The sequence below is a fragment of the Copadichromis virginalis genome, linkage group LG7, assembly GCF_057382275.1.
Source record: "Copadichromis virginalis isolate Kocher_CV1m ecotype Utaka linkage group LG7, C_Virginalis_male_GT1.1, whole genome shotgun sequence".
NCBI classification, from domain to species: domain Eukaryota; kingdom Metazoa; phylum Chordata; class Actinopteri; order Cichliformes; family Cichlidae; genus Copadichromis; species Copadichromis virginalis.
The window spans coordinates 65580524-65602133 of NC_140624.1; the positions used below are offsets into that span (position 1 = coordinate 65580524).

The 21610-nt window shown below is 41.1% G+C and overlaps 1 protein-coding gene across 3 annotated transcripts; it reads right to left on the minus strand.

The window, feature by feature from the left end:
• Positions 1–1059: 1059 nt before the first annotated feature.
• On the minus strand, positions 1060–18186 carry exoc3l1 (exocyst complex component 3-like 1). Of its 3 annotated transcripts, none has more exons than XM_085464801.1 (15): positions 17887–18186; positions 10718–10893; positions 9578–9797; positions 8655–8858; positions 7936–8135; positions 7632–7850; positions 7435–7505; positions 6968–7085; positions 6655–6780; positions 6148–6248; positions 5345–5461; positions 4095–4365; positions 3779–3934; positions 2645–2778; positions 1060–1840 (listed from the first exon to the last, which is right to left on the minus strand). In XM_085464801.1, the coding sequence occupies exons 1-15, from the start codon at positions 17927–17929 to the stop codon at positions 1654–1656; spliced, it is 2343 nt and encodes a 780-aa protein (XP_085320927.1). In that variant the 5' UTR covers positions 17930–18186; the 3' UTR covers positions 1060–1653. The 3 variants fall into 3 exon arrangements, with proteins under 3 accessions (XP_085320927.1, XP_085320926.1, XP_085320925.1); XM_085464800.1 differs by having other exon boundaries at positions 2645–2781; XM_085464799.1 differs by having other exon boundaries at positions 2645–2841.
• Positions 18187–21610: the final 3424 nt, after the last annotated feature.

The following is a 21610-nucleotide window of genomic DNA, read 5'->3' on the forward strand; positions in this document are numbered from 1 at the left end:
CATTTTGAAAGCTTTGGTTTTCAATATACATTACATAAGAGTTATGCTTTATCTGAATTTCTACTACACCTTTTATCTATTTTACCATAGTAACTTTGACTCAGCGGGGAGCAAACCCTGCCAAACACCCACGCTGCATTAATGTGTATACGCATGCTGCACAGCCAATTTAATTTAAATTCAACTCAAAGCATTTTTATGTTTGAAGCCCACCAATATCATAAATCTGTCCCATAACCTCTGTCTTCCCTCAAATCAGAAGAAAATCTCCACAAAAAAAGTTTAAAAGTGTCTTTTTTTCAGTAGGAAGTTTTTAGTTTATATAAAGATATCTAATATGCAGCAATTTGAGTCTTAAAAATGTTTTCTCACAAAGAAATGATCAAAAAACTTTGGTGCAGTTTATCCAGGCAGATTGTTTGTTTCACATAGAAACGTTTATGCTGATGTGAGATTTTACTCATGCAGGTCAAAGCAATGCTCAGCGCTGACTCTTTAAAGTGACAGGAAGCAGAAATAACGTTTAACCAGTAACATGGTGGGTAATGAAGAAGAACGAAGGCAGCGTGCAGGCCTGTTTGTGCTGTTTGTCACTTTAAACCTGAACCAGCTTTTTAAAGTCTGTGAAAATATGACAGCGTATCGAGACTATTGAAGGTTAAGGGAAAATCACAGTATTTAAACTCCTTTTGAAACGTAGTTTGTTGTTTCTCTTAATGACTGGAAAGCTGTTGCTTGTGTTCTAACATTTCCTTTTAAAGATATTTAAACAAATTGAAAGATATAAATTTTACCTACATTTTACTTGGAAATTGTTAAATTAGATGTTTTTCCCATCATAAAAATTCTGTTTTCCTTTTCTTTCTTGTGTTGATATTATTTTCCCCCCACAAATCATACATGTGTGTTTCTCAGAATTGTATGACTTTAATCTCAGGATTTCTTCTTGCTTTACCCAGTCGCTCAGTTTCTCTGTTTGTATTTCTTTACCTTTAGTAATTCGCTCTCATTGTAATGGACACGAACATTCAGGTAGGAAAAATATAAAAAACAAATAAATGTTAATAGATGAACACATTTATTTATCTTCTATCATTTGCTTAGAAATAACAGAACTACAGGGCGTCTGGTCGCTGTTAATGTGACAGTTTGAGAAAGTGGAAAACAGAGTTCAGAGAACAGGTTACTTACCTGAAGCTGAATACTTTTTCACTTTGATCATAATATAATCCCCAGAGAAAAATAAGTCATATATGGTGTGGACTGATAATAAAATCACCCAACCTGCCAAAGAGAAATAAATTCCATCCAAATGGGGCTACAGAGAGTGTATGAAGTGCACAATAGTCCTGTTACCGGACTTTAAAAATCATCCACGTCCTGTTAACTCTGTTGTATAAACTGCAGAAAACTCTGACAGCGACTTCTGGAAGTATAGAAGACTTAAGGCAAACAAAACAACCCCTGCCTCGCAGCTGATATTAGACCTGGACCAGCAAGTCGCCACCTCAAACCCCTGGTAAGCTGGAGGAGAAATAAATTCATGTGCATCACCGAGATCTTGAATAAATAAGGAGAGCTGGAGACTCTGCTCAGCACTGTTTCTAAGTGTTTATTTAGGAGCTCCCTGCTTTTTACACGAAACCCCTGCAGCTATGCACACTTGGCAGTTGGCAGGCAGAAGGCCATGGTGGAGGGAGGCACCAGGATGTCAGTGAAGATGGGTCGGTATCCGACGGGAAGAGGGGGAGCGCTCTGCTCCAGCAAATCCAGTACAGCCCCTTTGATGTCCCGAGAGACGTCGCCTCGGATTTCCAGCAGCACGGACACGTGCTCCTCACTGAGAGAACAAACACAAAATCTTTTTCTACATTATTCACCAAAGGAAATGGACTGGTTCTTACACAGCACTCAAAGCACCTTACACAACTCACCTCATTCACACAAGCTCTTAGGTCTATGTAAGTGCTTTCTATGTAACATTCACACACATTCATGCTCCGATGGATGCTTGGGGTAAGTATCCTGCTCAAGGATATTTGGCTTGGGCAGGGATCGACCCGCAAACCTTGCGATTAGCAGATGACCTGCTCTACTTCCTGAGTTACAGCCAGATCATTTTAAATCGTATGGCATCGCTTTGATGATACCTTTTCTTTCACAATGTCACTTGATTTTAGCTTTTCCTTCTACAATGTTTATGCTTTTGATCATTCTGTTTTATATATGAGTTCGTGTTATGGCTCTGTTCAGTCTGGGTTTTTCGTTTTGCAGCTTTGTTCAGGTAAGTTATTTTCCTACTCCTGTGGTGCGTGCAATCATAAAAAAGGCTTTTCTCCTTTGAAACGTGCTGACTGACTGATTATGAGATGAATTAAACCTCAGAAACAACCCAAAGACTTCTTGAAACGTCCCGTTTTGTCTGCTCACTTTGGAAGAATTTGTTCTGTTGTTTGTTGTTTCTTCACTCACTGAACAACCAAAGACAATCAGGGCTGTGGCAGCTTTATTAAAGACGGTGTTTCTGAAAGCTGACGTATGACGTCTACAATACAACTTTCTTCTGAACAACACTGGCAGTATTTGTTTTACACATCAAGCTTACAGAATGAGCAGCAGTTAGGGTGGAGGAGGTGCTGATTACCTGATGTCAGGATATTTGGCTGCAAGTCCAGACACCTCCAGTGTGAGCATGTTGGGGTCTTTGAGGCGGATGAATTCGGCCAGGACAGGGAGTAAGGCCAAAGGGTTCACTTCAGGTGCTGACCCTTCACCTTCCTGCTGAGACAGATCGATGCACGTGTGGCTTTGAGTGATCGCGCACGGACAGGTATGAATATTCTGTGGAAATTATTCAGTTAAGACATCGCAGCAGACGAAAACACGATTCTCATGCAGTACAACGGCAAACTATATGTATACGAATACCCCAAAGTGCTCAATGTTAAATAAATAAATCAGTAAATAAAATACTTATGTATGATTTTTCTACTCAGCGTGTTATTATCAAAGAAACTTATTTGACCACTTCTTTAAAAATAATTGTTCTACCAATGAATTTATTAATTAATTTGTAGTTAACAATAAAAGTATTAGAAGTATTTAATTTTGTCATGCAGTAATTCATATTACGTTTCTATTTCACAATATAGCTTTAAAAATGTGTTTATTTCATAAAGCTATAATCCCACGTTTCATCTTTTTTTAACTTTGTTCGTTTCATTTATATATTTTTATTTCTACATTTTTCCATTTTTTTCTCAATTTCTTTATGTTATGTCATATTTTAGTTTTATTATACTTTAGATTATTCAATTTTAAAAAAAAATTCATCATATATTGTTTAAATGTTCAAAAATTAGTTAAATTGCACGTCAATGTTTATCTAATTATGCATTTGTAATTTCATGATTCACATGATTACTTTTCTACTTTTACATCCTTTGATTTGGTCTCTTTTTTTATGTTAATCTTATTTTAATTATTTCATTTTTATTTCAAACTATCACTTGATTTTGTTCCATTTCATTTCATTTTTATGTCCTTGTTCATTTTATAATGTTACATGTCATGTGTATTTTGTTAATCTGTTAAATTAATTGAATATTGACCAGCACGGGCCTAAATAAAATACATTTTATTGTAGTATGAGTAATGTAGTACTCATATTTCTACAAAGTCTCAACCTTAACATACTGATATTGTTCAGTGTTACATAACCTGGTACAGTTTTCTGAATCATGTGTAATAATATTGTGTAATAGTACTTTATACCCACCAGGCTGTGGAAGATTTCTCTGAACAGCTGGTCGTCCTGAAGCATCTGCTGAGCGAGCTGCCTCCTCTCCTCGCCACTACGACACACCAGCCTCTTCTGCATCAGAGCCCTGACGTACTCCACCACTATCAGCCACTGGGCCTCTTCCTGCAGACGCTGTACACACAGAATGTATAAAATAAATATGCACTATGAGACTTATTCCTGTCTTTGGAGGTTATTTACACTTTCTTCGGTTATTAGGTTCTGTACCTTTAGACCACCTTTACCCTCGACACACACAGTACATTTCTAAACCGCTCTCTGAATCTGATACCTGCCGGCAGGGAGGCCGAACGCGCAAGTACAGCTCCAGGTGACGCTCCAGGACGCGGCAAAGTTTGGGGGTCGGGTCTCCCTGAGCCAGCCAGGGTCGGGTGAGCAGGCCTGGGAGGAAAGGCTTCAAATCCAGCAAGAGCTGATCCATGACAAGCCGGCACGCCCGCCGCACCGCCCGGTCCAGAGCTGCCAGAGGGTTAGGAGGAGTGCGAGTGAACTGGCCTGCCGACTGGGACGACTGCTGCTGCTGCAGGCTCTCCGTGGACTTCCTGCACCGACAGTGAACAACGATTAATCCTCTCTGAGACCACACACATCTTTGCTCCTCAAATCGATCTAACTGTTCACTGCACCGATCTGGCAGGTCACTACAGCTGTCTCATACGGCACTAAACAAGCTGTTTTTAGGACACTCAGATTCCGTGCCATGATCTTCATCTCTGGAAAACTGAAAGGCGGTGCTTCGAGGCTCCTGAAATTAATCACATTTAGAGCAAATACCGTTTCACAGGCGCAGCTATTCACTGTGTCTCACATGACATACACCCTCATGTTGTGATGGTCTGCTTGCTTGCTTATAACGTTTCCATGCCGATGGGTGGAGCAGAACATCAGCTCAACTGGAGTGTTTCCTCAATTAAACTCCACCCTTCCTCAGACCATCAGCGGCTTTTCTTTCACACAGATCTTTGCTTTGTGCCACTCAACATGTCCAGATACACACGTCATCATTACTGATGATTCTCACCTCACAGTTAGGTTTTTCTTTGTCTATTTTTAATTTGATACCAAGATAAATTAGTATTTAGTGGCCTTCACCCTGTATCTTCCTCTTTTGTCATGGCTTTAGAGCCAAGCTAGTGTGCAGAAAATTACATTACGACAGTTAATTATTAATGGCTAACTGTTGTGTGACTTATAGCTAAACTCATAATAAAGATCAGGACTCAACCTGTGCATCGGGATTATGTCCAAAGTCTAAAAATATACAAAGGAACCACTACTGCATGTAGAGGCACTGGGATGTCTTTGCTTCAGAACTTCCCAGTGGAATTCTTCCATTTCTATTTAAGTTTTTTCAAAGTGATATTAAGAAATAATAAGTGACCCCACACCATCAAATGATGGATCGATTCAACATGAGAGCACTGAGAGTGTGCACGTCCTGGAGCATTTATCAATCAGAAGCTCCTGTGTGTGGTGACTACTTACTTCCACACCTGCACTGATCTTCCACTACAAACTTACTTGAGGATGATGCAGTTGCTGATGGAGGCCAGCAGATAGTGGAGGTAGAACTTATTTTTGCTGTTGCTCAGATCCCTGCGATGCTCCTTTCCGAATTCCACCAGAGCTTCACGAAACCTGGAGGTTAAAGTAGATGTAATGATTCACAAAATTATTGCAAAAGGAAACCTCCGGAGCTGAAAAATGCAGCAGGGAGAGCATAAACTGTAGTTCTTCTAACTTCCCACTAGAGGCATGCTCCAAAAAAAGAGTCAACCCCAACAGACTAATGAATCCAGCTGGATACTGGATTTAGGGGCATATCCATGCTGACTGAAAGGTATCCTGACAGAGGTGGCATGAGCTGATCCATGCTTGCTAGGCCTCACCTCTGTTAAGTGGAGTCATTAACCTGAACCTTCTACCACACTGGCTATTCTGCTTTGACTTTGAGGCATTCTCTTCTAGAGAAACTGGGACATTTTCTCTTTTTGGACCATTTTCTTTAAACCCTAGAGATGGATGTTTGATGTTTGATGTGACTGAAAGTCTCAGAGCAGTTTGAACCTTAGCAGGTCGCCTTGACCATGTTTGTATGTCTAAATCCACTGAGTTGTTTTCGTGATTGTTTGTTAATAAGCAGTTAAACAGGAGCATCTACTGAAATGACTGGTGAGTGTACAAAGCAGCAATAAGGAAATGATAAAACTTGATCTGACTTGAAGTCTACAAACAGTGTAACCTGGTCTAAAGAGCAAATACTAAGCAAAAGCTGGGTGCAGTATGTTCAGGAGCACAGACACACAACGTCCATGCGCACACACCTGTTCAGGAGGTTCTCCATCTCATACAGTCCCATCTGTATAGTCTGATCTCGCAGGGACTCGCCGATCATCAGAGCCACCCGGGCGTTCTCCTCCAGCATCTACCACCGTGACACACAAATCCACACAAAATACACAGCATAGTTATATAAAACACTCCGAGAAGTCCACACCAACTCTACATTCAGTGGGGAACTTGAACTAAGTTTAATAGCAGAGAATGTGAGATCTTTGTTTCTGCCAGTGCATTTCCAAGAAGCACATAATTTCATTACATACAGAATCTGCAGGGTGTGGACAGGGATGAAGATCATCATTGTGATTACATTATCACGTGATTACATTATCCAGCTCCAAAACCAGGACAGAATCCACAGTCATGCTGCATGCGAGGATTGTGAGATGCTCATTTAAAGGTTTATTAAAGAAACTTTCAAATGTGTAAAATTTGCTCCACGTCATGGATCTGTGATTGTATTTATCTGATGTTTTTATAGCACTGGTTACCTGTGTGATGATTGTGGGCAGGCTTGTTTGGTAGAAGCCCTCATGGTCTGTATCTGGCTCCTGGTCCCTCTGCCAGTCCTGCAGCTCCACCTGCAGAGCTTTGTGCATCCATTCAGATACACTCTTCTACAGCAGCAATGACAGACACACACACACACACACACACACACACACACACACACACACACACACACACACACACACACACACACACACACACACACAGACTATGTGTACTTAATGCAACAACACAGACAGTTTCAATATATAAAACATCTGTCTTCTGTATATGCAGACTGTATCCAGTGCTCACCCGAACACTCTGCACGTATTTGCTCTGCAGCTGCTCGAGTCCCTCTGTGGAGATTAGAGGCCTCAGCTCTTCTCTCTCCATCTCCGTCACCAGCTCAGGATGACCCATCATGTCCGGGCTGCCAAAACAAGACTGCCACGTTCAGATTTTAGTGGCTTTAATAGTCATTGTAATGAAGTATTAATGAACTCGCGGCTTCTTGTGACATTAATGGCTGAACGTGGGTTTGCAGAGTTCAGCCAAAGGGTGGCGTTTCATGCTAATAAAAGTCCATAACTTCACAGTAATAACAAAACAGAGATTTGAAAGAAAAGTTTTGTATCTCTTGTTTCTTCTTTCTTCCAATCTTGTGATTAGCTCAAGATTAAAATCTTCCAAACTGCTGCTTAGAAATATCCTGAAAAACTCTAAAAAACTTTATGGTAACAGAGAAAGGATAAAATACAGATTCTGATCACGAGCCTCACCTGTTGTAGATGTGCAGCACCCAGTTGAGCACAGCGAAGATTTCACCGCTCTCCAGGTCCCAGCTGCTAACCTAGGCCACAAATATCACTTACATGTAGACAGTGATGGTGGTCGGTGTTTAAAAAAACACTGACCTGGACAGAAGAAGACAGATCTGTAGTATTCATGATGAGGTGGCATTGTTCATTTCACCGACCTGTGTCAGGTGGGCATGTAAACAGCGGTGGCTGGCCCTCAAGTAGGCTCCAGTCAGCTTGTATTGTTGCGGGACGCAGTGCTCCAGCAGGTGGCGTACGGTGGCCAGGTCGGCCATGATGCCGTGCTGCAGTGCAGAGAGGTGACCTGCCAGACCCGGACCACGTGTGTGCAGATAGGAAACACTGCGAAACCGCGCCGCCACCGCCTCCTCTAGTACCTGGGAGTATGAGTGAACTGAGACATACATTTGTATATTCAAAAGCAGAAACTTGGTAACAGTGTTTGTATCAGGTGCCGCTGACCTTGAAGAAGCACGCTCTCCAGCAGCGAGGTCGTCCAGGGGGTAGGGGCCTGCTGTTGCCTCCGCCGCCTCCCCTCTCCTCCAGCAGAGTTTGGTCCAGCGCCTCCTCCCGCTCCACAATCCTCACAGCGGATACAAACGGCGTGGGGTTTTGTCGGGCCAGAGCCAGAGCACTGCTCACCACCGCCCACAGCTCCTTCCCTGCAGCGCCAGGATGAATGTGGAGTATGAAGATATCAGGTTTCAACCAGCAGACTTTGTGCTTTCATCATCAGGACCACAGAAGCTGGGATTAAAGATTTTATTAAAGCTGCTAATACCCAATGGCACTCTTTCCATGACACTGCTTTTTCTACACGCTTCTTTGATGTATTCTTGCTTTAGAAAAGTCAACTGTAAAGCTTATTGCATATCCTGGGTGCATACTAAATATCGCTGAATGTTATCATTTATTTTCTTTTATCAATAAAGATTTTTTTAAAGGTTTCTTTCCAGAACAAAACTGGTTGCTACAGCTGCAAATGCCTGAAGGTCAGTTATTTAAAACCATGTCTCAACAACTTTAAGCAACTTATATGAATGAATGGTCTTTTTTTTTTTTACAGAAACATGTAAATCTGATTAACAGTGATGTGTTGTTAGGCTGCTAGGAGAGGAACTTTAACAAAAAATGATGGTTGAGCTTGAACAGATTTTCCCATATCTTAATGAGTTCCTCACCCAGTGCATCGACCAGGTGCCGGACTCCAGAGAAATATTTGGCCACCACTTCCTGGTCTTCAGTGCTGAGTGCACCTCCTGCGGCCTTGTTGAGCTGCCATAGAATATCATCCTGCAAGTACTCCAGATCCATCAGCTTGGCATGGGCCTCCAACAGCCGCCGGGACTCCACCAGGCGCTCTGTCTCCATCACCATGCTACGCACTGGGCAATAGAGAGTATGTGGAGGTGGTTTACATGGAACTATAAGAATTACCAAAAGAATTATTAAACATGAAAAGGTTTACACTGCGCTATAGTTTCTGTATGAAGTCATTATGAGTGGATATCCCGTAATACGGTCATCATAGCTGACGGTGACATCAGAAGCCCCACCCACCTGCCATTTAAACATGGCTGCAAAGGGCAGCCAATCAGAACACCTCTTTTAGGCACGCAGACATACCTCTGAATATCAGGCAGAAAAATAAGGGGATTTTCCAACCAGCAATAGCGTAAATGTCATATTCACACACTTTTAAAGCTTTTAAGGCGTCAGCATGGAAAACTCAGTATCCTTAAAATACACATTAGAGCAGTGGGACACCTTTTTTATATGTTTTCAAATCAAAAACACACAGAAACAAACAAAGTCACAGTAAATTTGCCAAAATGCATCAATGTAAATGTTTTATGGTGTTAGTGTCAGCTTTCAAATAGTTTTCCTGAAATCCTGTTCCAGCATAAAACTGTGTAAAATGATGTCATCTCTAGATTTAAAGTCCTTTCATGTCAAATTAAAACCAGTTATAATAATCTGCTCATCATATAACAGGATTAAGGCAAATGTATGCATGTATGTATGCAAAGCGTGATGACAGGGACATCTACGTTAGTCACTTTCGTCATGGGATCCTACTTTCATCCACACAGCTGCTTCTCACCGGAGTAAAGTCGTGGCAGGTTGCTAACGGCAGTGAGGAGCTGACTGTGGTTTGCAGACACCTCTCTCAGTCTCTCCAGAGATCTTCCCCCCTCTGTGTTTTGATCAGACTCCAGTCCAGCTTTCTTCAAATCACGTGACACTTCCCTCAGCTCAGTCCGGGCCTCGCGGAGCTGCTCCAGACCCCAGCCCACTCCCTCCAGGTACGACTGGACCATGGACTGGAAAGAAAGGGATTGCAGTGTTAATGTTAGGTCTATTTACAAAAAACGGAAAAACAGCAAAACTTTTCCTCTGTCCTTCCACCTCCCTACATGCCATCTTTCTTGTGATTGGATGTAACGGGACTAAAAACCCTCCTGAAGGTTTTCGTGATTTTTGGTCAGCAGTGGTTTTCTCCTTGGAACTTTTCTATGGATGCCATTTTTTTCCTCGTCTCTTACTGAAGAATCATGAACTCTGACCTCTACCGAGACAAGTGAGGCCTGCAGGTCTTTGATGTTGTTCTGGGTTCTTTTGTGACCTCGTGGATGAGTCATCGACGAACTTTTAGGGTAATTATCAACACCACTGTTCCAAGTGGTGTTGATAATGATTCAGTGGAGTCCCAAAGTCTTAGAAATATCTTTCTTTTCCAGACTAATAGACATCAGTGACTTTGTTTCTCACTTGTCTCTTTAGATTGCAGAATGATGTGCTGTTCATTGAAATCTCAAGTGATTTCTTGAGTCGGCAGGTCTGGTGGTAATCAGTCCAGGGTGTGGCAACGGAACTTGAACTCAGCTTTCCAAGATAAAAAATCAAAGTTAATTCATGATTTAAGAAGAGGGGCAGGTAGCTTTGGATAGCTTTTTTCACCTCAGTAAATAAAATCATTACTTTAAAAACACATTTTCTGTTGAACTGGGTTATAACTATAATTACAACTTATTTGATGACCTGAAACATTTAAGTGTGACGAATAAGAAAAAAAGAAAGAAATCAAGAAGGGGGCAAATATTTTTTGCAGCACTGTATGCAACAGAAAATAAGGAAGAGTAGATTAGGTTTCTTTTATGTGCCTTATTGGGATAATTTAAACTGCTTTAAACTACTGCTCCATTATTGTGCATTGATGCCTACTTGTGGACTGTGTTGTCACCTTCAGTCTGGTGTGAACGGACGCTGTCCTCTGACTTTCTCTCTTCCTGTATTGACTGAGTCGCTCCAGATGTTCAGGCCGACAGAAAACACCCGACGCCCACTTCAGGGCAGCGCCGCGGGCCAAACACTCTGCCCTCTCCACCTCAGGCCACACCTCAGGCTGTGGCACCATGTCTGAGAGACAAAGAGAAGAAAATATCAGGCAGGGAGATATAGTGAAGCAACTTGCCCATAAAGAGGCAGGCCTGCCCTTAAGCATACTCTGTTTTATTGTCTTTTCAAGCTGTAATTTACACCATGAACATCACAGTGTTGAAACTTGTGACTGAGACGATAAACTCTTTTACTGAAGTCATAGAGGAAGTGAGCAGCAGGTTGATTCCTCCTGGCCTTTCTGTTCTGTTCCAGTCTGTTGTGTTTGAAACAGCCCCTGTTGGCCATTAGATAGAATGCAGGTTTAATTAACTTCAGCCCTCAAAGCTACAAACATCTTTTATATACAGTCAGTGTCACACACACCGCAAAGAGGCGTGTTTTATCCACTACTTGCTTCTAGCACAAGATATATTAAAAATACTAAGTTCTAAGTTCATGTTTGGGTAAAATGTAAAGAATAAAAATTACATTTTATTTTTATATATAAAAGACTCTGAGCCGTGTTAGTAAGCTGCTGAGCCATCCTGTGTCACTAGAACAGCTTCAAAGCTCAAAGTCTCAGGACTCCACAGGAGGGAAGGAACACCACTCTTCCAAAACATATCCCCTCATTTGGTATTTTGATGTTCCAAAATCTCCCTTAGGTGTTTAGTGAATCTCATTTTCATTTTCTCATATCATTTTCATCCTCATCAAAGCATTGAGCCCTTATGTCCTATCAGTGGGGGGCATTATAATCCTGGAAATGACCACTATCAGAAATGTTTCATCACAGGGAATAATTTTGTTCTGAGTTGTCGTTGCACATTTCTCTAAGAGGACAAGAAAACACAAACAAAGGTTTAAGTTCACCGTTTATTATATTATGTTGATCTGTTCTAATCTGCACGCGCCAACTTATACTGCATTAGACATGTCAGAGAAGTTCTAGCTTTGCAGTAGTAAATTATGGATGTTAGTTAAACTATTATGTATGTTTTATTATAATAAGATGTTCTACATTTGTTCCATTTTATTTCCATCTCAGTTCAGCCACTGAGATTCTGTTTTATTTTTTACCTCTATGTTGGAATAACAAAGCTAAGAAACAACACGTCGGGTGTGTTGCTGCATTGACATGACTTTCACTCGGTAATGCTTGATTGATACAACGGCAATAAATCTATGCATACAGTGCAAGTAATTTTAACATTTAATTCTGTGTTTTTTAAGTATTTACAATTATTGTTTTTCTTTTGCAAACTTTTATTTTTGAATAAATATTACTTCCTACCACTGTTATCCTGTCAGGGCAAGCAAGGCAAGCAGTGCTTTCCTCATCAAATCTAAAAATAGATGCAAATTGAAAAACAGTGATTTTTCCTTTCACTTTGATCTTAAAGCTTCTCATCTATTTGTGCTAATTTTGTGCTCATCTCCCATTAACAATGCAGGAGCTGGGCAAGTGGAAGACAGCAGCTTTTTTTCTGGTGGATAAACTCTGGTTTTTCGCTGACGGGACGGGAGTGTGTGAAACAATCTGGCTCAGCCTTCACTGCTCTGAGATCAGCTATGACATGCACTACATATGGAAACACAGCTAGCAATAGCAACTAAATGAGCTTTAGTGATTTAGCATCAGTGATGAGTTTGGTCTTGCTAACCACCTTGGCCAGCATGAGTCATGTAGAGTAAAAAAGTTGTTAATAACTTCTTACATTAGCAAGAAAAGCTGTGACGACGGTAGAGAGGGGAAGGCAGCTCTGACCATAAAATAGGCAAGTTGACTAGGTGCAGTGTCAACAGTGCTTTTAAATAAGTATCTATGAGAATGTCTGACAGTATTTAATTTAACCAGCTGGTTTGCCAACACTCCACATGACATGATGGAGTTGGAAAACAGAATCTAATGAGACAAGGGGAAATAAAACTAAACAAAATGCACATGAGATAAGAGACTAGCAAAATAAAACAGGAAGTAACAAACATCCAAACAATGACACTAATATACAAACTAGTCACTAATGGGAACGCTAAGAAAAAACAAAGGAAAACCCTGTATAATCTGATCTCTAAGTAAAATACTAACTGCTACCCATACACCACACTAAAGTCAAAGGTCAAGAGTGTACAAAGAGGGATACAAAGAGGGGCATTAAATAAAGGATTAAAAAGTCCGCAACTAAAAAAATTCCAAAAGCGAACGGGCAGGGTCAAAAAACCAGGATCATGACACAACATTCATATTTTAATATTGAGAGTTAACCGTGACAGATACTACTCAAGTCTCTGTTCGCCTTACTGCAAAACTCACCGCATGCCACCGCTTCCTACCCACACCTTCCAAATCAAGGAAATGATAAAAGTCTGCTCGGTCACATGGTATTAAAGATGGGAGGTCAGCACAGTCAAGGGGAGCGGACACACAGCAGAGCAAGGGGGGAAGCAACAAGGGGGACCAAGTGAAAGCTGCTCTCCATCTGATCGAAAAGGACCTCTCTTGTCCTCCCTTTCTTTACACCTTCCTTAAAAATTGTAATAAGTCCGTTTGATAGTAATATTTTAACACAGTTTATTAATTAGCTCAAGGACAGTACCTATATGAAAAAATAATGCTAGCTGGTGCTCTTCTTTGTACATAAATACTTCCCTTCCTTTAAGTGTAAAAAAACATATTCAGAAACTGTCCATGAGCCACAAGCCGTACAACCGTAAACTCAAGTGAAAAACATCACTCCCTCAGGTTTTCCATATTGAATCATCTACAATATAGAGATCACAGTGGAAAGGCAAAAAAATATGTACTTTATTTCTTCTTGATTCAAACAAAATGTTTGATTAAAACAATATTTAACATTTAAGGCAACTTCACTCCTACGCAGTAACGCTAGCACCACAACAAAAGGGAGAGTGAGACATTTAATTCATGTGAGTAACGACTTACTCAGTGACTTCACTGCAGTTTTCACACCTGGCAAAGCAATCCAGTGGACCCATCATCTAAAGAGTCCAATAAACTCAGTAACAAAACGAAAATGCTTGATTCCATATAACAGCTGAGAATCAAATAATACAGCATAAAGTTAAAATATTCAACTTGTATAAACATTTAACTTCATCGATTGAGGGAAAAGGAATCTGACATATTTTAACATTTATTTTATTTATTTATTTATTTTTTACCTCTGATAACTTTCTTGTGCTTGCAGTGGATCAAACAGTGGATCAAACAGTATATTTTGTCCCCCAGAAAACCAGAGCTCACGTCCTCATTTTAATATTGATCAGACCAACAGAGGCAGCTGTGTACCGTCAAAGGTTTCTGTTTGACTTAAAAACACTTTCCCCTGCAACACTCAAGATACTTCTGGTATCCCGCGGTTCTTTACAGCAAAAGAACTGTGTGTTTGTTTGTGTGTTTCTTACAGAGGAATAAACACACAAAACATGCAAGAAAACTTTAAAGTGCAAGCGGAAATGCAGAGACAACATGTTAAACGCCTTATACTCACTGGGTGTGACTATAGTTCAGGGCTATTACCATCATGAGATTAGCTGCGTTACTACAGGGAACAGTATTTGATCATATTTAGACAAACTGGGCTCCAAGTGAACGAGTGATTCTAAATGTCACAGTTTAAAATCATTTGAAGGAAGTTTTGAAAGCTGGTCACAACCTTTCCCATGACAGAGGAGCTTGAATTGGCTCGATTATGTGCTAGAAGAGAAGTTTCACTCCCTCGGCAGCGTCATTATTTCTGTCACAGCAGCTCTGCTTCAGAGAAATGCTCGTGCAGAAATGTGCAGTGATGAGATTTGTTCCCAGCTGGGAAGCAGCCTGTCAAGAGCGATTATGGATTGCCTCACTTAATGTTTTTTTTAATCGCTTTCTCATTTACCAGCACAAGAAAAGTACACTCTGATTTTGTTACGGCTCCCAAAGCTGCCCCCAAATATTCTCCCATAATTTTCTCTGAATGTTCAGTATTGAGCTACCCATCACAGAACATTACATTCAGTGAGGAAAAATACAGACTTCTTATGAGATTTTTATTTTGGAGAGCTGGTGAACTTTCGCTTATTATACCATTAACACAGCTTTGACTTTAAAGCCTTATTAATCAAAATGTAATGAAGACAGAGGAAATAATATAAATAATAGATACAATTTAACAAACTGAGTACCAACACAGAGAAACCTAACCCCTATTTACACTTTCCTAGAATATAGTTATCGTCAATACACTTTGCAGATAAACCTTCATATCAACCCTCAGAAATTATAGATAAAACATCCCCCAAAAGGTTGACTCTGTTCATCTGGACGTAACGTTTTCAGTAGGAGAAACGTTTCGTCACTCATCCAAATGACTTCTTCAGTCTCAGCTCTCTGCAGGTTTCCCAAACTTTATAACGAGTACATTTGCACAATGACTGAAACCAGCACCACTGAAGGAACAATGGGCTGTGAGGTCAGTTTCTTCATTAATAGGCAAATTGCCATGACCACTGATCAAAGACCATTGGTCCACCCCAAGGATCGAATCCCTCGACACAAACAGAGTAACATAGTGTACGCTGTTAAGTGCCAGGAGGATTGCCAGGATTTGTACATTGAGGAACCCAAACAATCTCTGGCGAAGCGGATGGCACAACACAGAAGAGCCACCTCGTCAGGCCAGGACTCTGCAGTCTGTTTACACCTACAGGCCAGTGGACACTCTTTCAAGGATGAGGATGTACACATCCTGGACAGGGAGGAACGCTGGTTTGAGGGCGGAGTCAAGGAGGCCATTTAGGTGAAAGGGGAAAGACCATCTCTGAATCGAGGAGGGGGCCTAAGGATACATCTTTCACCATCTTACATGCTGTGATTGCAGCCATTCCCCAACTCTCTGTGAATGGTACTCATGGCCATTGATCAATGAGCTTTGATCACTGGTCATGAGAATTTGCATATTAATGATCAAGGAACTGACCTCACAGCCCACTGTTCGTTAGTAGCACTGGTTTCAGTCATTATGCAAATGTACTGTTAAAAGATTGGGGAAACCTGCAGTCAGCTGAGACTGAAGAAGTCACTTAGATGAGTGACAAAACTTTTCTCCCACAAAACGCTACGTCCAGATAAACAGAATCAGCTTTTTTGGGGGGCGGATTTCCTTACTGGATGATTGAGCATGCATCAAGACATAAATACAACACTGAGCGGGCCACAGCAGATCATCTGCCTGCATCTCACAATGTCCCTGACATCCTCCTCTACATGTCCTCCTTCACTAATTCCACAAAGCTTGTCTGAGGTCTTCCTTTTTCCCGCCTGCCACATTTATCATCCTCTGTGAAATATATCTCTTCTATCGAGTCTAAAAATGGCATCATACACATGACCCCCTGTCTCTTGGGTGAAAGATCAGGTGATTCCAAGACTTCAGTGAAGTGACAAGAATCAGGATTCTTGTCTTCCTTGTATATAGTAAAAAGAGACAATGCCTAAAAATGTACATAGCTTCCAGCATATCCCGAGTTACCCAACAATTCGGGAATGGGAAGTGCTGCGCAGTCAAACAATTCTCCCTGTCCCAATGGAGGGACTATTTTATAGCCCAGACTCTTTGTGTTGTGCCTGTCAGGTAAGCAGGATATCATATCTCATCTGTGAGTCAGCTAGAACACAGTTAGTCACATGACTGCCTCAATTGGAATTACACAACATAATTGGTCTTAATGGAATAATGTACTGGTTAGTGACTCAGCAGACAGCAATGTGCTGCGCTGGGTCGCCTGGCTTTCTGGCACTCTGGAGGTTGAAAGGTTACAGATCTGCAGCACAATGGACAATACGATCGTTAACTGCCGACGGCGATTAGACAGACCTGATTCATAACGATTTTGCAAAGATTGCAGAAAATGATTTACTGCTGATTTTATATGAGAAGATCCTGATGAGTTTAAAGCTGCTACTTAATGTTCAGTAGTTGGTCTAAAAGTCAAATATAAGTGGAAAGGAGTGAGATCAATTTAGCTGACATTTTCAGATGGCTGCAACTAAAGATGCTGTTTCTTATCATATATGTGTGATAAGAAAACCAAGAAGGTACAAACAACAAAAACATGCTGATGCAGAAGCTACAGTGTTTTCAATCCACATCGACTCCAATCCTCTATCTGAAGAGGCACTTTCCCCTTAATAACAACCGTATGGTGAGTGATTTCTTTTTAAATCACTCACCAGACTGGATACTGTTAGGTTGGCCTCACCTCTTCTAATTTCCTGAGCTGGAACTCTCAACCAGGTTTGTGCTGTTTGGACCATTTTAATGGAATTATGTGACAAGGAATATGACCCACAGTGTGTCCAAGAAGCTTGTGCTTTAGTTCAATCTAGCATTTTGTGTTTTTTGCAGTTTTTTATATTACTTAGCATAACATAACTAAATAGCAGGTATCTGTGTCTGTGCACTCATTCAGTTTATGCCAGGAGCTTGCTAACCGAGCTAACTTAGAGCTCCAAAATGTAGACTTCATGTAGCGGGTGGCTGCATACATCTACATTTGTGGGTCATTGTTCTCAGCATATCTGAGATTTCTGACATTAAACACAACAGCACACGGTCACTTCAGCAGCTGCAGTGGAGCTTTCAGTTATACAAGATCTTTAAAGCCCTCGTGAAATGGATATTTGAACATTCACAGGTTTGAAATTGCGTCATGAGAAAATTAAACTTTTATACCCAAACACAGTTGGAGAGTCTGTAGTTTTCTCGCCCCCCAGCAGAAACACTGGACACAGGGAGAATCCTGTATCTCACAAGCACTGGCTTCTTCAATATTTCATCAGTCACTACAAATCAATCCATCAGTGTGAGGCAAACTCCTCTGGTGTGTTCATTCATTTCTCTCACAGAGAAGTAAGAGTGCAGCCTCACGCACAGCTTTGTTTTGGTTCTAGCTGTTAAGAGGCTTTAGAAGAAGTGGGTGTTGGCCACAGTCAAGCAGTGTGTGTGTGTGTGTGTGTGTGTGTCCCATTACCTTCTGGTTTGTCACCACCATTCTTCTGATCCCCAGCTGACATTGGAGTTCAGTTTTTAGCCGCCCATCCACCCGACGAGTCTCCTTTTCCCCTGAGGGCCGGTGCTGAAGGTGCCCAGGGCGCAGATCTGATGGAAGACAGTGAAGGAAGACACTGATGAGGAAGAGGAGAGGAGGAAGCAGAAGAAGAAGGAGAAGGAGAAGAAAGGGTGGAGGAGAGAAGGCACATATCCATTCTACTGAAGGCTTTCCTCTTTTCCTCTCTCTCACACACATACACTCTCTCTCCAGACACATCCTCTGCTGAGAGGCCGGCAGGAAAGGAGGGGGAGTTAAAGGAAGAGAATAATGCCTGAGGGTGGAAAGAGAGGGGAGGGAGGGGGAGAAAGGGAGGGTATAGGGTGATGTGCTGCTTTCAGGAGCCTGTGCAGAAGATGGTAAATGCTGTTAGAGGTGATTGTTTCTAGTTTTATAGCCAACAAAACAATTGCAAATAAATAGTTGATTATTAGCGTTTTCTTTCAACTAGAGGAATTGAATTTCATTTTTACAACAGTCCGTCATACCTTTTTTACTTTTTTAAAGGTAAAGACCCCATGATGTTAGAGAGAACCCCAGTAATTAGAAGATTCCCCGTGAGCAGCACTTGCCAATAGTGGGGAGGAAAAACTCCCCTTTAAAAGGAAGTGACGTCGAACAGAACTCGACTCAGGGAGTTCAGGGTGAGGAGACAATACAGGAGACATAATGGTAAAAGTGGTAGTAATAACAACATATAAACACATGTGGAGTGAAAAGAAGGTGGAGGATGTCTTATGTCGAGTGGTACGATCCCACAAAGCACACTGGGAGGACTTATGAAGTTTATCTAATGAGTTAAACTGACTGCAGTTCATGGCGAGCAGTATGATAGAGGCAAATCCATGTTTGCACAATTTAAAATATTTCAAAACATTTGGTGAAACACGGTGGCTCACAACAAAACATCAGCTGGACTGTTGATCATGTTGTTACATGACAAAGAACAAAGGAGAGGGCTTCAGATATTTCCTCTCTGTTATTCTGAATCATTAATTTGCCAAACATGCATGTCTTTGGAGTGTTGGAGAAAGCTGGATTACCTGGAGAGAACCCAGGTAGATAATGGATTTGAATCAAGGACCTTCTTTCTGGGCGGCAAAAGCACTAACCACTGCACCACCATGCTGCCGCCATCACTACCAAATCACATGAACTATCCTAATAAAAAGAGAGCAAAGCATGAAACATCGAGTCACACCTTGAGGCGACTGTTGTTGTGGTTTGGTGCTGTATAAATAAAATTCAGTGAACTAAATTAAGAGGAGGATATACTCAACCATGGCCACATCCATCATTTGGACCTGGAAACATATCATTAGATCATCAGTTAACAAGTGGATCACAGCACAAGTACCAGCGATAACCAAAAACTTTGGCAGAAAGAAAAGTTTGATATGTCATCTTAAAACTACAGAGGCTGTCTGTTTCCTCAACCCAACTGGGAGCAACTGATACCCAAAGTCTCTGCCACCCATTCTACTTTTTGAACCTCAAAGAAGTGGACAGTCTGAAACTATCAAACTATGAGGTCTTTAGGATATGATGGGGCTTAATCATTCAAGAGTTGTGTTAATTAAGGATTTTAAATTCTAGATTTAACAGGCACCAAGAGGTACTGCGTGAAATGGATAAGAGCTACAAAACAAGACAATAAGATCAAGAATAAATGCACAAATTTAACTGAAACTTCAGTACTTAGAGTTTTTGCTTCACCCAGCTGTTGGTGGTATGACGCACCTATAAACACATCGCTGCTTAACCCATGTGTTATCAAATAACACTGTATCCCATGGTACACTTCAGTCACAACACTGAAACGATTGTTTGTTATGGCATCTTAAAAATGTCCCATGTGACGCGAAAGCATCACAAGGGAAAGATGACGAGGGGAGGAGAGCAGGAAAACAATCCAGATGGTGGCACATGGGGTGGGGGTGGGGGGGGCACAGCGAATGGACCTGGTGTTCCAGAGGACCCCCCCCAGGAGTCTGAGAGTCTCCTCGACTCAAAGGGAAACCACTTAACAGAAGAAACAATGTATAATGCACAAGTCATTATCTTACAACCCAGTGGAAAAGAACAGAGCCAACAAGTAATGGAGTCCTTGATGAGTAGTGTTGTATTGGAAGGCACTTTGTAGGTGTCTCAGATGATTTAGTCAAGTTCTGGATAAACTGTTGTGGAACAAAATGTGTTGAAAATTTCCACTCAACAAAAACAGCACGTGTCATTGACCCTCTCTGATCCTCTGCAGCTGTCTCACCAGTACCGGCTACTGCCCCCGAGGACAGTTTGTTTATTTGCGGACCAGTTGAGTCCTCTGACCCCGCCGCCCTGTTTACGCCTCCAAGCTTCCCGGACCTCTTCACAACACAGCGAGGAGCGTGCCAAGTGGCCCCGTGGCCGGAGCCAGCACAAACACAGTTTCCCATCATCTTTTGGTGCTGCATTACTGATTTCCTCAAGCGAGTTTAGCATTTCGGCACGGGTGCTCTGCAGATCGAATAACAAACCAAACTGAAACGGACTTTGAGAAATGCTGAGAATGACTGATGTGGCCTGTTTAATGTGTGAGAGCTGCATCTCCAAACAAAGAATCAGACGTGGATTGTATGGAACGCCAGGACTGCCATAATGAATTAATTAAATACACCATTAAATAATTAATTAAATGTGGCAATAATTAATTAAAATTGGAATTAATTAATTAAATAAATAGTTATGACACATGTAATTAATTAATTATTGACACATTTAATTAATTATTTATGTATTTCACATTTTAATTAATTATTGACACATTTAATTAATTAATTATTGACACATTTAATTAATTAATTATTGACACATTTAATTAATTATTTATGTATTTCACATTTTAATTAATTATTGACACATTTCATTAATTATTGACACATTTAATTAATTATTTAATGATATATTTATTTATTTCATTTTGGCAGTCCTGACGCCTGGCTCTCATCATGAAATAATTTTATCTGTCAGCCTCACCCATCAAACTCAGGGGGCGGGGTTAACGCTGATCGAGTCAAAACCATTGCTTTGGCCTGGTGGCCATTGTTTCTAGCACACAACAACCGGCATGTGGAAGCTAACAGAACTGAGCTTTGAAAAACCCTGTTTGTGTGTCACCAAATACCGTTTTAATATTTTTTTAGCCGAGAATGTAGTGGTTTAATCTTCATGTGTCTGGTCGGTTTGTCAAGATACAGCCTCTTTGCAAAAGTGTTTCGATGATTTCGGAGATGTCTGCCCAGTCTCACGGCAAAGCGTGGGATAGACCCGCTCGCCTCGCAAGCAATCCCACCGACAAAGCGCAGGCCCCGGTACACAGCTGTAGTAACCCCCGCTGACTTCTTTTACTGAGGTTATATTTATCGATGTTTTATTTCCTGATGTTCTTATGTGTCCTACGTGTTTCAGTCGCCAATTCTGAATTATAACTAACATTAAAAACATGTTTAAGGAGGAGAGAGAGCAAATAAATCTGTTTAACATCTGATCTTTGGGTTTTTGTTCAGTAATCAGCGTGACCTGTGTATAAACACATAAAAGAGATAACGTTGGTGTTTCCGTCATGTAGTAACTGCTGGCTTTAACTGTACAAAGGTTGTTCGACACT

Bases quoted from the DNA above. Each gene is read 5' to 3' on its own strand.
- exoc3l1 (XM_085464799.1), bottom strand. From the start codon at position 17,929: ATGTCAGCTGGGGATCAGAAGAATGGTGGTGACAAACCAGAAG. The intron at 8,136-8,654 runs GTGAGGAACTCA...CTGGCGCTGCAG, and splicing joins GCACCTGGTCGATGCACTGG to GGAAGGAGCTGTGGGCGGTG. The intron at 2,842-3,778 runs GTGGGTATAAAG...TAATTTCCACAG, and splicing joins GAGAAATCTTCCACAGCCTG to AATATTCATACCTGTCCGTG.